The 14495-nt window shown below is 52.1% G+C and overlaps 1 protein-coding gene across 1 annotated transcript in view; it reads left to right on the plus strand.

Annotated features, from left to right (window-relative positions):
• LOC107295915 (collagen alpha-1(V) chain) overlaps positions 1-14495 on the plus strand; it is a gene marked incomplete at its 5' end in the record, with an annotated part of 123378 nt that overhangs the window by 37812 nt on the left and 71071 nt on the right. The window contains 9 exons of the mRNA XM_015825250.1: positions 475-528; positions 1846-1899; positions 2599-2643; positions 6687-6740; positions 7032-7076; positions 9738-9791; positions 11146-11190; positions 11987-12040; positions 13090-13134. Coding sequence (XP_015680736.1) covers positions 475-528; positions 1846-1899; positions 2599-2643; positions 6687-6740; positions 7032-7076; positions 9738-9791; positions 11146-11190; positions 11987-12040; positions 13090-13134 — 450 coding nt within the window. The remainder of the gene's footprint in view (positions 1-474; positions 529-1845; positions 1900-2598; positions 2644-6686; positions 6741-7031; positions 7077-9737; positions 9792-11145; positions 11191-11986; positions 12041-13089; positions 13135-14495) is intronic.

A 14495-nucleotide genomic window follows, 5' to 3' on the forward strand; every position in this document is an offset into this window, starting at 1 on the left:
TCCCCTCCCCCTCCCTTCCCCCTCCCCTTCCCTTTCCCTTCCCCTCTTCCCTTCCTCCTCTCTGCACTTCCTCCAGGCCCGGGTGCTCCATGCCTGCCCTCTGAGGCAGGAGGCGGGGGCAGTGGGGGCCCTGGCAGTGTCCCCGCTTAGCCAGAGGAAGGATGGGGAAAGGGCCAGGGGGGGACAGAGGCGCCCCCAGGCCAGGGCTGAGGTTCCCAGGAGGCTTTCCCAGAGGAAGGCTGAGCAGGCCCAGGAGCTCCAGAAGCCCAGGCTCTGCCTGAATGGACAGGAGCCCCCGTCGGACCAGATTCCCGGGCTTAGGCCGCCTGGGCCCGCTCCCTTCTGCCCAGCAGACCCACATCTCCCCACGCCATACCCTCCTCTGCCCCTCTCCTCAAATCCTGCTTGGAGACGGGACTTCCGGGTGCTTGGCCTGCCCTTGTGGATCTCTTCTCCCTCTCAATTCTCTTGCAGGGGGACCGAGGTTTTGACGGCCTGGCTGGGATCCCTGGAGAAAAGGGGAACAGGGTGAGTCCCGGCTGCATTTCTGCGTTGTTCTGCTTCCCAAAGGTTGCCAAGGAGAAGATGGGCCTCTGCTGGCTTTTTTTGTGGCAAGCCATTGATTTGGACCGACCGATTTCTCCGAGGACCAGCACCTTCTCGTCTTTCCCGGTTGTCTGGAGGCATCTCTGGGCTTCCATGTCAGGCTCTGTCACTTGTGACTCGGCCAAGGAATTTCCCCTGCCTCCGTTACGCATGAGGAGAGTCACCCATGACGTCTCTCAACCAGGGAAGAGAGGAGGGAGAATTTAAGGCCAGGACTCTTTTATTATCAAATCCCACATTTTTCTTAATTTCCAGCCATTACCACAGAGTCTTATGTGTGCTGTAAAAAAATATATATTTTGGGGGGATTTTAAAACATTGAAGACAGACGTTACTGGTGAAATGAGTGTCCGGGACCAATCCTGAAATCTCCAGGGCAGCTGTGCGTTGCGGTGGAAGATTTTAATGATGTGCTTGTTCAGGAATTGAGGTTTTTCCCAAACTTCAACAATGACACATCCAGGCCAACCTGGGGGAGGACGTCAGTGAGAAAACGGAAAGTGATTTGCAAATAATGGTCTTACAAATAATTCCCAGTGTTTTGAAGCATCCGGGCCCAGCAGGACAGCCGGTTCCAGGCCCAAAACCCTCTCAGGAGGCAGCTGGGTCTGTGGGCATTGTTCTTTTTGAGCCCCCCCCCCCCCCCATTGAGCAGCTCTTTACTGCTCCCCAGTAAAAATGCCCATCTGGGGTGCCACATTAATCCTCTTTCTTTCCTGCTGGCACCGCAGAGATCTTTACATTGGCATTTGATCACCTTGGTGACCCCCTTCCTTTGGATCCCTGTTTTCCTCATTCCTCGCAGCATCGCTATTTTTATTTTACTTCACATTTAACTCTGCCTGGCAACTGTCTCAGGAGGTTTGGCTTCCAGGCCAAGGAGTGCCAGCCAAGGACAGGTGGGGGGCTGGAGCTATAGGAGGAGCACGGGTGGCTGGACTGGGCAGAGGTAGTTGGCCTGGCCTCTGGGGAGAGGGATTTGCCTGTCCCTTCACCTACACACCCAGTGTGACCTTTAGAAGGGTACACACACACACAAGGACTTCCAAGAAGATCTATAGGAAGAGGCCACAGACCTGCCTCCCCTGCACAGCACCTCCTGGTCTCCCCCCATGGCATTTAGTGCATAGCAATGGAAGATTCTGCCAGGCCGACCTCTCAGCCTTGGACTCTTTAAGATTTTTTGGGGCGGGAGGGGGCATCAAAAACATGGCTGATGCTGCCCTTTTTTCCCTTCAGGGTGATCCTGGCCCCTCGGGCCCCCCAGGAGCCCCAGGTGAAGATGGTGACAGGGTGAGTTCTGGCAAGTGTTCTTTTGAATGTAATGTGGGGTCTGTTTATCATTCACTGAGCTTCCCTGGGGGAAGGAAGCCGCTGTGAATCAATCACTGCCACAATCCAGCAACACGGACACCAGGTTATGCCTCCTGAGGCGAAACAAAGAGTGGTGGGATATGGGATCCCACCCTATATACACAGGATGTATAAATATAGGAAGGTTTATAGAGAAAGGATTCAGCTGGTCACTCGATCCATCCCTGGTTGTCCTCCCTGGGTCAAATGTAGTCACCCAACTTTCATCTTTTGTTTAAGCAATTCAGCCAAGATCAGTGAGACCACAATTACAGCGGTCTTGTTCCAGCCTTTGGAGTCCTCGCCTTCAGAACAGAACAGAATAACAGAGTTGGAAGGGACCTTGGAGGTCTTCTAGTCCAACCCCCTGCTCAAGCAGGAGACCCCATACCATTTCAGACAAATGGTTGTCCAGTCTCTTTTTGAAAGCCTTCCAGTGATGGAGACCCACAACTTCAGGAGGCAAGCCGTTCTCACTGGTTGGTTGTTCTCACTCTTAGAATGTTTCTCCTTAGTTCTAGGTTGCTTCTCTCCTTGATTAGTTTCCATCCATTATTTCTTCTCCTGCTTTCTAGTGAATGATTAGGGCCTGATTAGGGTCTGGCTCTTACTCCCCTTTTTCTTTCTCTTGCCAAACAGGGTGACGATGGAGAAGTTGGGCCCAGAGGTCTCCCCGGCGAACCTGTAAGTTTCTGGAAAATGGAGCCAACCCTTTCCTTTGAACAAGGGGGGGGGGGGGCTTGCTTCCCAAGCAATATTTGGTAGGCATTTAAGGCACATGTCCAAGAGCAGAATTGATGGGGACCAGGGGAGGATGGCTGGGAATCAGCTGAGGTAACCAGAGGTCCCTACAGGAGTTCCAGGTATAATGTGTAGAAACGGTCCGGGTGATATTGTTTTTCAACTGCTCCTGCCACAGACTCTCCTGAGATGCTTCCCTGAAGGTGAATGTAGGATTTTTGTCTCTTGTAGCCTTAAACATGGCCAGAATAGGTGTTCTCCCCATTCCAGAATTTAAAATGCACATTTTGAGGTGCAGATTCAAATTCAGGGAAAGCAGAAGATGGTGATGCAGCCAGAGCTGTGAGTGTGTTACTCTAAAATGCCTCCTTGCTCTCATGGGACAACCTGGGCGGGTGGAGAGCTGCTTTCTACCCCAAATGCCTTCATTTGGAAGATTGTCTCCCAGAAGAGGCCTGGGTGCTCGAGGTCCCAGCATTGGGAAGACTGTAGAGCAGAGGCAGAAGGAAAGGAGACCTGCAAAGGTCAAGGTCAACCCCTTTGCTCTGTGGCCAGGAGAATCGCACAGAGGCCAGCAGGTCAGGTTTGATGCAAAGGAGACTTTATTCCCTGGGCTGGTGGCAAATCCTCCCTGCCAAAGCCAAGGGTCAGCATTCCGGGTGATGATCCCAACAGAGCAAGCACACCTGAGACATTCCGATCTCTAATGCAAGGCTTTATTGAGCATAGCATACCGGCACTAATGAATCGAAAGTCAGCTCTGATTAAATTGGCGTGAAAGCAGCACATTAAAAGTATAGCAGCTCCCTTTCCCCCCTGACAGTGCAGGTCACATTACCCGATTAAACTCCAGACAATTATTATGAGAATCTTCTGTTTCCAAAACAAACTCGTGGATGACCTTGCAGCTCCACAGGTGCAACCCACATTCCATTCTTCCCCACTCCCCTCCCTGGTTGTGTAGTGTGGGCAACCCAAAGAAGAAGAAAAAAAATATCTGAAGCAACATGACGTTTTTCCCGAGCTTGACACTTAAGTTCCATACAGTTATAGGAAAATTGACCCACAAATGCAAGAAAGGAAAGTCTCTCCTTGGAAATTTGGAAACAGCTTCTTTGTGCTTCCTTGTGTAATTACTGGTAATGTTTACATAACGCTTGGAAATGTTTCAAGCCCTTCCCTTGGGCCAGCTATGTCGACTGGGCTCCTTCGGTCATCTTGGCCATGAGGCACGTGGACGGATGTTATGGCCCAAAGACTTGGCGAGTTCCAAAGGAAGGAAGGAGGAACAGAGTCCTGTGGGCACAGCACGGCCTCCCAGGCGCTGCTCAGGAGAGGACCTAAGAAAGAGAAGACTTGAACCTGTCAGTGAACTCCCAGCCCAGGCCCTTCCACGGGCATCCTCAGACCGCATGTCTGGGGGGCTTCAGGAGTTCTTTACAGCCGGAGTTACCTCCCCCTCTTTCACGCCCGTACACAGACCTCCATTTCTTCCTAGCTCTTAAGAGAACTTGACAAGATGGAAATAAAGGCTACTGTTGTAATCACAAGAGTATCCGTCCAGCAGCTTTCATCAGGGATTTGCAGAGAGTAGCACTGACTTGTCTTGTTCAGATCCTTCCAGTTAGCATCAGCCTTCCTTTTTTTCCAACCTGCTTCTCCACGATGACATCAAAGCTGTTGATAGCTCTGAAACTGCCAGGTGCAACTGGAATTGTTTGGCTTCTGGAAGAAGCATCTCTTGCTGACAGATGGAGAGAGAAGGGGGGGGGATGGGGGCAGGAGCAGGGCGGTAATCTCGGCCTGGCTGCAGCCAGATTTGCTCATTGCCCTTCTGCGCTTCTGAATTGGCCACTCTTCCAGTTCCAGACACTCAGATGTGGATGAAGCTAAACTGGGTTTGTGTAGTTAGTGGTGGGCACTCAGCCGTACCATTGAGACAGAATTTGGCATTTGAGCAGAGCATATGATCTGAAGATACGAAGTGTGTGTGTGTGTGCGTGCGTGTGTGAACACAGAGAGTTAGGACCGCTGTGGGACATGAAGTTGAATGCCACTTTGGGGTGCTCTGTGTGTCTTTTATTTGCTCTGCTTTCCCGTCTTTTGTGCTTTGGGAATTTCCAATGCGAAATGAGCCTTTTGCAGAGGAGAGCAGTTGTATCCCAGCGGCTGCTCTGACTGAGAAGGAGAAGGGAGGCTACCGATTGGCTACAGAAGTTGTCACTCACCTTTTCTGGCTGAGAGAGCAGCCCTTTCCTCCGTTTCCTCTGCCCATAAGACCGTCTGAGCATCTGCACTTCTCCCCAGGGATGGTGAGCTCCTTGGTGCTCTCTGAGCTTGGCGGTTTGCCTGCCGATGTTTCTGAAGATTTTGGATCATGAAATGTCGGCCATCAGTTCACCAAGCTCAGAGAGCACCAAGGACTCCCGGATGCAAACCTGAGCTAATGTTGACGAAGTTCCTTGAATTGAGTGGCTGGGCAGAAGACCCATGGAGGCTGATGAGGCAGCTCCTCCAAACTGGTTCTTCTGCAGCTGAGAGCCAATTGGCACCAAGTGCACCTCTTCTTGGGTGGACAGGCAAGAGCCTCTGCTAAGAACATTGAGGTTGGCATGGTGGAAGCTTGTTGGCCCAGCAGATCCTCTCACATCAGTGGGTTTCACAAGGCTTCCAGCCAGTAGAAGAGATTGCCCAATCTGCTGTCATTAGAGGTCTTTCTCCATCAGGGCAGATATTATAACAGGGTTGGGAGGGACCTCAGAGGTCTTCTAGTTCAACCCCTTGCCCAAGGCAGGAGACCTTATACCATCCTGGACAAATGGTTTTGTCCAATCTTTTCTTGAAAAACTCCAGCGAAGGAACACATAATGTATACTAGGATCTTTTCACTCGGGGTATCAGCTCCACAAAATGCCTTTGTGCTGCTCAGCTTCAGACGATAGGTTGAAATTACGGTCCTTTTTGGTCAAGTTTATTTTTGTCCGCATATTGTTCAGAAGGCTGAGTGGACTGCTGGTTGCCAAAGAACTGTCAGTGTTTTATTTTTGTATTTTTCAGTTGATGCTAAACTCAAGTTTTGCTGATCTGTGAAATGGTTGTTTCAGCTGCTGAAAAGGCAGGCAGCTGTTCTCCCCCCTGAGGGCTGAAGAGGCTGCTTAAGCCCCCCTCAGCCTCCGGGCCTGGCAGGTTCTGAGGAGTTCTAAACCTGGGAGCCCAGAAAGAAGCCTCCCCCCCCCCCTCTCTCTCACTGAGTACTTGCTGCAATGAGTGGTAAAGTCCCCGCAGAGCCCAGGCGCTCCAAGAAGGACCGATGCCACCCAGGAGGCAGGAAAGCCAGTGTGGTTAGTGGTGAAGGCACCAGGCTAGGTGGTCATATCCTGGTGCTCCCAGGACAAGGTCAGCTTGCGGAGCAACTGTAAGGACCCACCCCACTCTACATCTTAAGAAGACAGAACTCTTGGAATATCTCTTCCAACAGGCATCTTTATTAAGAGAAGATGGTTGCAGGCGTTCTAGACAGGATCTGAGGGGCCAACCCCTACCATCCAAGGTTTTAAGTGTTCCCAAGCAGCCCCCACCCCACAGTTCTTCCAAGGCATTACATTTCTACCCCCTTTTTCCTCACTGCCGGCAGAAGGGAGACTTCAGAGAGATAGTAGATGAAAGGCTATGGCCAAATTGTTATGGTCAGTCCTCTTGATAAGAATCACATCCAGTCCTTTGTAGTTTAAATGAAGGAAGTGAGAGTCATAAAACCCCTTGCTCCCTCCTCCCCTTTTGTAGTATGACAGAATCCACAAAGAGTAAGAAATGGATCTTTTTTCAGAGTAGGTAGCTAGAATTGAAATATAATTGGATTCTGACAGCAACATTCACCCTCAACATGGTCCACTGTCTTTTCCAGGGCAGAGTTTATAGTGCAGCACAAGCTGAATTGTCTCTGCTCCTCGTGGGCACTTTCACATTAAACTTGCTTCTTCTCGCAGGGTCCTCGTGGTTTGCTTGGACCGAAGGGACCTCCGGGGCCACCAGGACCTCCGGTGAGTAGAAAGAAATGTTTTGGCAGGAAGCCGGGATGCCTCTCTGCCACCCGGGACGCCCCCCGTCCTTCGACTCTCACTTCATTGCAGTGGCAAAAAAACCTTCACTTGGTTTGCTTTCGTTGCCGGTATTTGGCATGGAAATATTTTTCCACCTGCCAATCGGAAGCAGAGTTTGCAGGGCCGATTGCAGGAAAGATGCAGGCCAGCTGGGGGGGGGGGAGGCTTCTGTTTGTGCTAATTGTGACTCACGTTGTGCCTCTTCCTTCCTTTTGTTAATCTTCCCACCAGGGCATTACTGGGATGGATGGACAGACTGGCCCTAAGGGGAATGTGGTAAGTGTCTGCCCACCACGGGTGATCTTACTTGTGCTGCATAAATTAAATCCACTAATTACTTTTTCAGACCGTCTTCATTTCAAAGCTGGTGGACGTTGCTTTCCTAAATGGTGCTAATTAAGTTTACCTTTTAAATTGATTTTCATGGGTTGCCTGTTGCATTTTTTTGAATAAAGGAATCACTGGAGTAATCAGTGGTCATCACAATGTTCCAGTATCGAGGGCTGTGTGTCTCTCTCAGTGTCTCATGAGGCACTTAGGCACATAATGAGTTGCACGCAGAGCTTGCTCTGGAAGCCAAAAGGAGGGAAGGACCTGGAGACGGCGCTCTTCCGGTCCTTGAAGGAGGAGGGGTGGGTTATTCTCCAGGGGCCCCCAAGGCAGGACAAGAACCTTCCGGGTGGGAGCCTTGCTGAGGGGAGACCTCAACTCAAAAGCAGGAGGCTGGTCCTGCGGTCTACGTCCTCTCTGTTGCTTTCATTTCTCTCTTCTGTCTTTTCTCTTGCAGCTATATCCAGACCCAGAGCCCCTCCTCACGGGCTCTCGTTTCCAGACCCCTCATCGTCCCTTCTGTGAACTTACTCCAGTTTCATAGAATCCTAGAACCCTAGGGATGGAAGGGGCCTCAGAGGTCTTCTAGTCCAACCCCCAGGGGCCCAAGGCAGGAGTCCTTATGCCATCCTGGACAAATGGGTGTCCAATCTTTCCTTGAAAACCTCCAGCGATGGAGCACCCACGACTCTGGGAGGCAAGCCGTCCCCTTGATTAATTTGTTGGAGTCCATTTTGAACTAATGGTACCCAGAACCCTAAAGGGGGGGTTTGACTGGGGCAGAAGTGAAGGGACAATCTGTTCCCGAGGGGTCCTCGGCGCTCTCTGAGCTGGGCCGATTTCTTGCAGACGTTTCGTTACCTAAACTCGGGAACGTCATCAGTGCTAGCCAGGAGTGGGATCTGCTCTCGTGTTAAGTCCTAGCGTCTTGCCCTGTCAGTGGGGGTGGGGTCTTAGAGGCCCTTGGGTTGGGCTGTTTTACTGTTAGCTTGTTTGACAGTTCCTTGGTGAGTGTAAGGACCCACCTCACTTTACATCTTAAGAAAACAGAACTCTTGGAATATCTTTTCCAACAGGCATCTTTATTAAGAGAAAATGATTGCCTGTTGGAAAAGATATTCCAAGAGTTCTGTCTTCTTAAGACGTAAAGTGAGGTGGGTCCTTACATTAGACCGGATCTGAGAAATTCTCTCCCATCCTTCAATGTTTTAAGAGTTCCCAAGCAGCCCCCACCCCACAGTTCTTCCGGGCGACGATCCTTGTTTCCCCCCTTTTTCCTTACTGCCAGCAAAAGGGAGACTTCAGAGAGCGAGTAGATGAAAGGCGATGGCCATATTGTTATGGTCAGTCCTCTTGGTGAGAATCAACATCCAGTCCTTTTGAAGTTTTAACGAAGGAAGTGAGAGCCATAAACCCCCCCGCTCATCCCCCTTCCCCTTCGTAGGATGACAGAATCCAGAGAGAGCAGAAATGGGGTTTTCCCAGAGTAGATAACTAGAAATGAAATATAATTGGATTCTGACAGTTAGGGCACTGTTTATTTCTTGAATGTTGGTCAGTTCTCCTAATCTGGGCTGGCCCTCAAGAGATCCCTTTTCCTTGAAGACGTTGCTCCCCTCTTCTGGCTCACATGTCCCACGTGGTGGAGGAGGAGACCCAGGCCCCCTTCGCATCCCACTGCCAGGACCCAGATCCTGTCCAGGGTCCTTTATTGTTTTTTTCCACCTAAATCTGCAACTTTAAATTTTCTCCCTGTTAAAGTTCCCTGCTACTCATTTCGGCTCCCTGTTGAAGCCGTCCTGGTCTTTCCGAATCTCCTCTTTCTCCTTTAGTTACCCCTGCTAGTTTTGTGTCCTCTACGTCTCCACCCTAAAGGGAGAGCAGGAGCCCTTCCCGTCCACCCCACCTTCACTTAGGACAGTGTTTCTCAACCTTGACAACTTTAAGGCATGTGGACTTCAACTCCCAGAATTCCACAGCCAGCATTGCTGGCTGTGGAATTCTGGGAGTTGAAGTCCACATGCCTTAAAGTTGTTAAGGTTGAGAAACACTGAAGTCTTAGCAGAAAGGTCGTTTCTTTCCTACAAGGAAGGAAATTCCGTGCTTGAAGAGGGACAACCCTCTTGTGGGTGATCAGTGTCTCGCACAGCTCTGTGCAGCTGTTCACTTTCTGAACTTGGAGCTATGTCAGAAGCAGCCTCAGGTTTGGACTCCGCTGTTTCACCTTGCTCAGAAACGAGAAAATACTTGGGCTGCAGGATACCTGACCTGACATTTCAGTGCTTTATGAGTTTATTTTTCAACTATGAAAAGCATTATTAGCACCCCAAAATGACAAAACCACGTAAAATGGGATGCTTCAGGATGATTTTCATTAGCAAATGTTAGAGGTTTTCTAAATAATCTTAGTAAGCAGGATTATACTGCTAGGAGTCATATTCCTGGCAACGACAAGTAACAAGTTTTCCTTGTTATTTTATACAGCATCACTGATAAAAAGTATAATCGGTTATAACACGAGGCCTCCAGTAGGTTTCTCCTTTTGGTTTCTCTCCAATGAAATCCAGCCAACCATGCTGAGTATGCTCTTTATGCTTTCTTTCTCAGGGTCCCCAAGGTGAGCCTGGACCCCCAGGTCAACAGGGAAGTCCAGGCGCTCAGGTGAGAAGGCGCAGTTCCATTAGGTGGGGCTGGGGATCCTTCGCCCCTTCCGCTGTGGGGCTAGAATAGTGCAGTGATGGTGAACCTTTTAGAGAGCGAGTGCCTAAACGTCAACCCAAAACCCACTTATGCATTGTCAGGTGCTGGGTGGGCGTGGCCGCCGGGTGGATGTGGCCCGCCGGTTGGGCGTGGCTACGGTGGGCATGGCAGACAGGTGGGCGTAGCCAGGGTGGGCATGGCCAACTCAATGTTGCTCCTGGGGAGGGACACCTGTGGGGGCCGGGCAGGATTGGGGGAGATCCAGGGGTCTCTGACGGGTGGGGCGGTGGGCAGGAGACTGGTTCTGTGGGGTGAGGCGAGGCAGGGGCCAGGGGGCTGCTGCCTGACACCATCAGTCCCCACACACAAAGGCCAGCAAGCGCATGGGACCTTGGCAAGTTAGTGGGCGGCTGGTTGAAGAAGACGGTTGCCATCTCTGGGGCATGGCGCACGTGCCCACAGAGAGGGCTCCGAGTGCCGCCTCTGGCACGCGTGCCATAGGTTCGCCACCATTGGAATAGGGCTTGTGATGGACATTCCTAATGTTGGTCAGTCAATTCATTTGAGGCCTGTAGCAAATTCACCTCTTACCACCTAAAATCCCAGCCTAAAGGCCTGGAAAGACAAACCACACTGAGGAGCTGAGGAGCCACGTCCAAGCTGGCCACTTTTTCCCGTATGGAAGGGACTTCAGTGTATGAGAGGACTTCCCTGCGTTGCCTCCGCAGCAGCCCCTCTGATGGGGGGAGATTGAGCGCTGGGGGCTCCCAGCCACTTGCCCCTGACAGCAGCACAGCCTTCCTGCCTGGGACCTTCCAAGCCAGCACGGAGAGAGGCTTGGTGCGGTGGTCTCAGCACTCTGGAAGATGCTATGCTGGGAAAAACCAGAAGATTTTTCCCCCTTTTCCTTGAGGATGGAAGTCCCAGAAACCTCCTTTGCAAGCCCCGTTACCAAGAATCTAGGAGAGCTGCAAGAATCCCAGCAAGCGAACTGCTGAACATGTCTGGGTGCTTTGGGGAGGGGGTTTTCTGAGCCTTTTGCTGCAGCTTTCCAGTGCACAGGGGAGGAGGTTGGTCTCCTGTGGGACACGTGAATCCCTTTTAGACTGAAAACCAGCCCTGATGTTGGAGCTACTGTTGGAATTTGGCAAATGGGGAGGGGGTTCAATTTGATTTGCAGAAGAAAACCCGGGTTTAAGCCTCAGGCACTGGCAGACTGGAAGCCGTCCCCTGGCTGAGTTAGGGCTGGGGTTAGGGTTAGGGAAGGAGGCGGCGCTGGTGCCCCTTTGCCTCTCACCCCCCCTTCTCTTTCTAGGGTCTTCCTGGTCCTCAAGGTCCAATTGGAGCCCCCGGAGAAAAGGTAGGTGGATGGCAAACTCTTCGGAAGAGGCTGGTGGACTTGGGGGTGGTTCCCGTTCTTGTGCGCAATATCCGCCTCTATATTTCTGGGGAGTCTTTTTCCTTTGCGGAAATGGATCAGACCTCCAGCTTCTTTATTACAGATTTTTAACGCTTGCAGCCTCTGAAAAGAGAGGTGGTGAAAATGGGGGCTGGAGCTGGGAATACCCCCAGGGTCAGTTCAGGCATTTGAGTTGCCCACATTCAGGCCGCCTGGCAGAGCACTGTCATCTGGCAGTGAATTTCCTCCGGAAGCCCCCACGGGTGGGTTTGTGGGCAGCGAGCAGAGACGTGCACGGCGGCCTCTCCTCTCCTGCTCCGGCCATCCGGAGTTGAACTGAAAGGCCCCTGCAAACAGATCAATACCTGTCAGCGGATCTCACCTCACAGGCCCCTGAGCCAACCTCAGCTCAGCTCCCGCTGTGTGTAATTGAGAGCCCTGGCTCAGTCTGAGCCCTTCGTTGGGTCACAGAGAACCCTTTGCGGTGTGAACGGGCTCCGAGGGAGGGACTGCAGGAGAGGCAGAAGGGATGCGCAAAGATTGTACTTGAGCCCCCCCTGAAACATCCAGGATGTTCCGAAGGGCTGGCTCCTGGGAATGAGAGAGTGCTCGGGCCACGTCCTGCTTCCTCAGAGGAGGAGTCTGCAGCCTCTGAAAGCCAAGAGCACAACTGGCAAACTTGTACGCTCAGTGCCGTTGCCATCCTGCACGTCTGTTGCAGAAATGACAGGAGTCCCACCTGCTTTTTCTCCCTTAGGGTCCCCTGGGAAAATCCGGCCTTCCTGGCATGCCTGGAGCAGATGGTCCCCCGGTAAGTCCTGCTGAGAATGCGACAGGAGCCCTCCCTCCCTCCCTCCCTCCCTCCCTCCCTCCACTGGATTCCTGCAGTGGGCAAGGGGTGTGCAAGATGATCTCCAAGGTCTCTCCCAACCCTTCCATTGTGCTAGTCTACGAACAAGCCAACACTGCTTGCAAAGAGCTGCAAGCATCGTACTCAATGAAGAAAGCAGGATGGCTGTAAATTGCAGCTTCCCTCCGAATGTCTTTAATCCTTGGCACACAAACACGGGCGCTTGGGAACCTGCCCATCTCCAGTTTTGGCTTCTGCAAGGAAGATTTGTTGGTTGTGCATCTCTTGCATCTGCCTACATTAATCAGAGATCCGATTCTGCTGCCTGGTTGAGTCCTGCAGGGAGAGGGAAGCTTTCAGGGGGGAGGGAGCTCCGTGCTTCCCCTGCACCCTGGACCGCACCGAGTCCTGGCGGACAGGGTACCTTGACCCCCGTCGTCTTGGTCCAGCCTGCAGAAATGGCCCCAGAAAGACAGCCAGGGGCTCGCGGGTGCAGCTCCGTCTCTTCGCTTCTGCTCTTTATGGATAATCGGGAGAAGCACCAGCAGGAAGGCTGGCAGGGGCTGTGCTGCTTTCTGGTGGGGGCAGCCCTTGGCAGCTGCTCAGCAGAGCTGATTTCCAGACTTGCTTTCTGTCCAGAGACGCATTTCCACGGCTTGATTTGTGGTGCTCACCCATGGCTAGCATGAGCCCTGGCTGTCTTGACCAAGATGGAGTATCCCGTAACCCAGAAGAACCCCCCTCTGTTCTTGTTCCTTCCTGGACCTTGGGCCTCAGTCCTATAGACGACCAGAGCCCTTTCTGTCTACCTGGCTGCCGAGTATGACAGCCAAGGCCGCTTGACTCTCCAAGAGAAGCTCCCAGCCCAGAGTGCTCGGTCTGCCCCAGCTGGAGGCAGACCGAGAGGGAAGGACACACAAGGCTGGGAAGGGGAAGCTGGGCCAACAAGCTCAACGCGGGAAGGGCAGGCAGCCCAGTTCACTGGCTTCTCTTGCTTTCCTTGCTTACAGGGCCACCCTGGCAAAGAAGGGCCTCCCGGCGAGAAGGGGAGCCAGGTAGGTAGATGGCGGCCCTGCCATTCCTCTGCCCTCGTGGGGAAAGGGGCTCACAGGCTGGGTGTGCGGGGTGCAGGGCAAACACAACCCAACAGTCTGCAGACTTGAGAGGGCAGAGTGGGAGGAGCCTTAACTAACCTTGCTTCTACACTCCCCTTGTCAGTGGGGTGGGGGGTGAGGGGGAAGTACCACCGAAAGGTGCAGCTACTGGTTTCTCCCAGCTGAAGGACTTCCCTTAAGCCGGCTTCTCATACCTTTGCCGAAGACAATGATGCCTAGTGGCGTTTGCCTACAGGTGTTGAAATTCACCAAGACGGTGGTGCTGGGAAGAGACGGGACTGGGAGAAATCGCCGCTGCCCCCCTGCCTGGGGCGATCCTCTCCTCCTTATCCTGGCTTTGCACAAGGGCCAGGGTCTGGGCTCCCAGAATTGAAAAGGGCCGGCCATCCATCGAAATGTCCGTAGCTGCTCTGGAAGTCCTTGAGCAAGTGGCAGGGAGTTGCCGGCCGTCTGTGGAGCCCCAGGTGCTGCCTTCCCTGCCTCTGGACCGCAAGGCTTAGATCTCTCAGAAGCCTGTGTGGGATCACACGATGGTGTATGTAGTGGTAGCTGAGAGGGAGGGGTAGGAGTAGGGTGGAAGCTGAGGAGAGAGCTGCCCTCTCTCCCCCACCCACCCAAATGGGATCAACCCCCTCCTCACTTGTGAGCTGGGGATCCTTCACTGGAACAGGTGCCCTGTTTAAAGAATACTGCATCTCCTTAAAATAAGACGCAAAGATGCAGTTGAAAATACGGCAATGTCATCCTAGTAATTTTAGTTTACTGATGTCAGAAGAGGCCTCTCCTATTAAAAAGAAATGATTCATGCATTATCTTTTAACCATTCAGATCGAACAAACTGCAGCTGGAATTCAGTTTCAAGAATAAACCACAGACAGAGAACTGTAAAACAGACAGTAAAATAAAATACTCATGGAATGGCCAGTCTTTCTGATTTAGCGCTGAAGCTTCCAAAGCAGCCCTGAAGACGTCCTTGGCCTTGTCTTGTTGGGTTAGAAGGGGAAGAGCAGATTAGCGCCTCTTTGAAGTCAGGGCACTGAGTCCGGTTAAATTCTGCCTAATGCTGAAAACTCGGGCAAAATAATTACACCAGAATTTTATGACTTCAGCAAAACATCCCAGGTTATAGAGAAAAATGACAAGTCACCAGAGGGAACTCAGATGTTTTCTGCTAGGAAACCTGGTCATTGTCAGAACGAGGCTTTCCAGCAGGCACAGAAATCCATGGGTCCCTTTTGAGCCAAAGCATGGAGGACCTATGCAGGGTTGGGGGGGGTGTCATTGTTAAAACATATCATGGG

Source organism: Protobothrops mucrosquamatus, unplaced genomic scaffold, assembly GCF_001527695.2.
Source record: "Protobothrops mucrosquamatus isolate PMUCROS unplaced genomic scaffold, P.Mucros_1.0 scaffold2569, whole genome shotgun sequence".
In the NCBI taxonomy this organism is placed as follows: Eukaryota; Metazoa; Chordata; class Lepidosauria; order Squamata; family Viperidae; genus Protobothrops; species Protobothrops mucrosquamatus.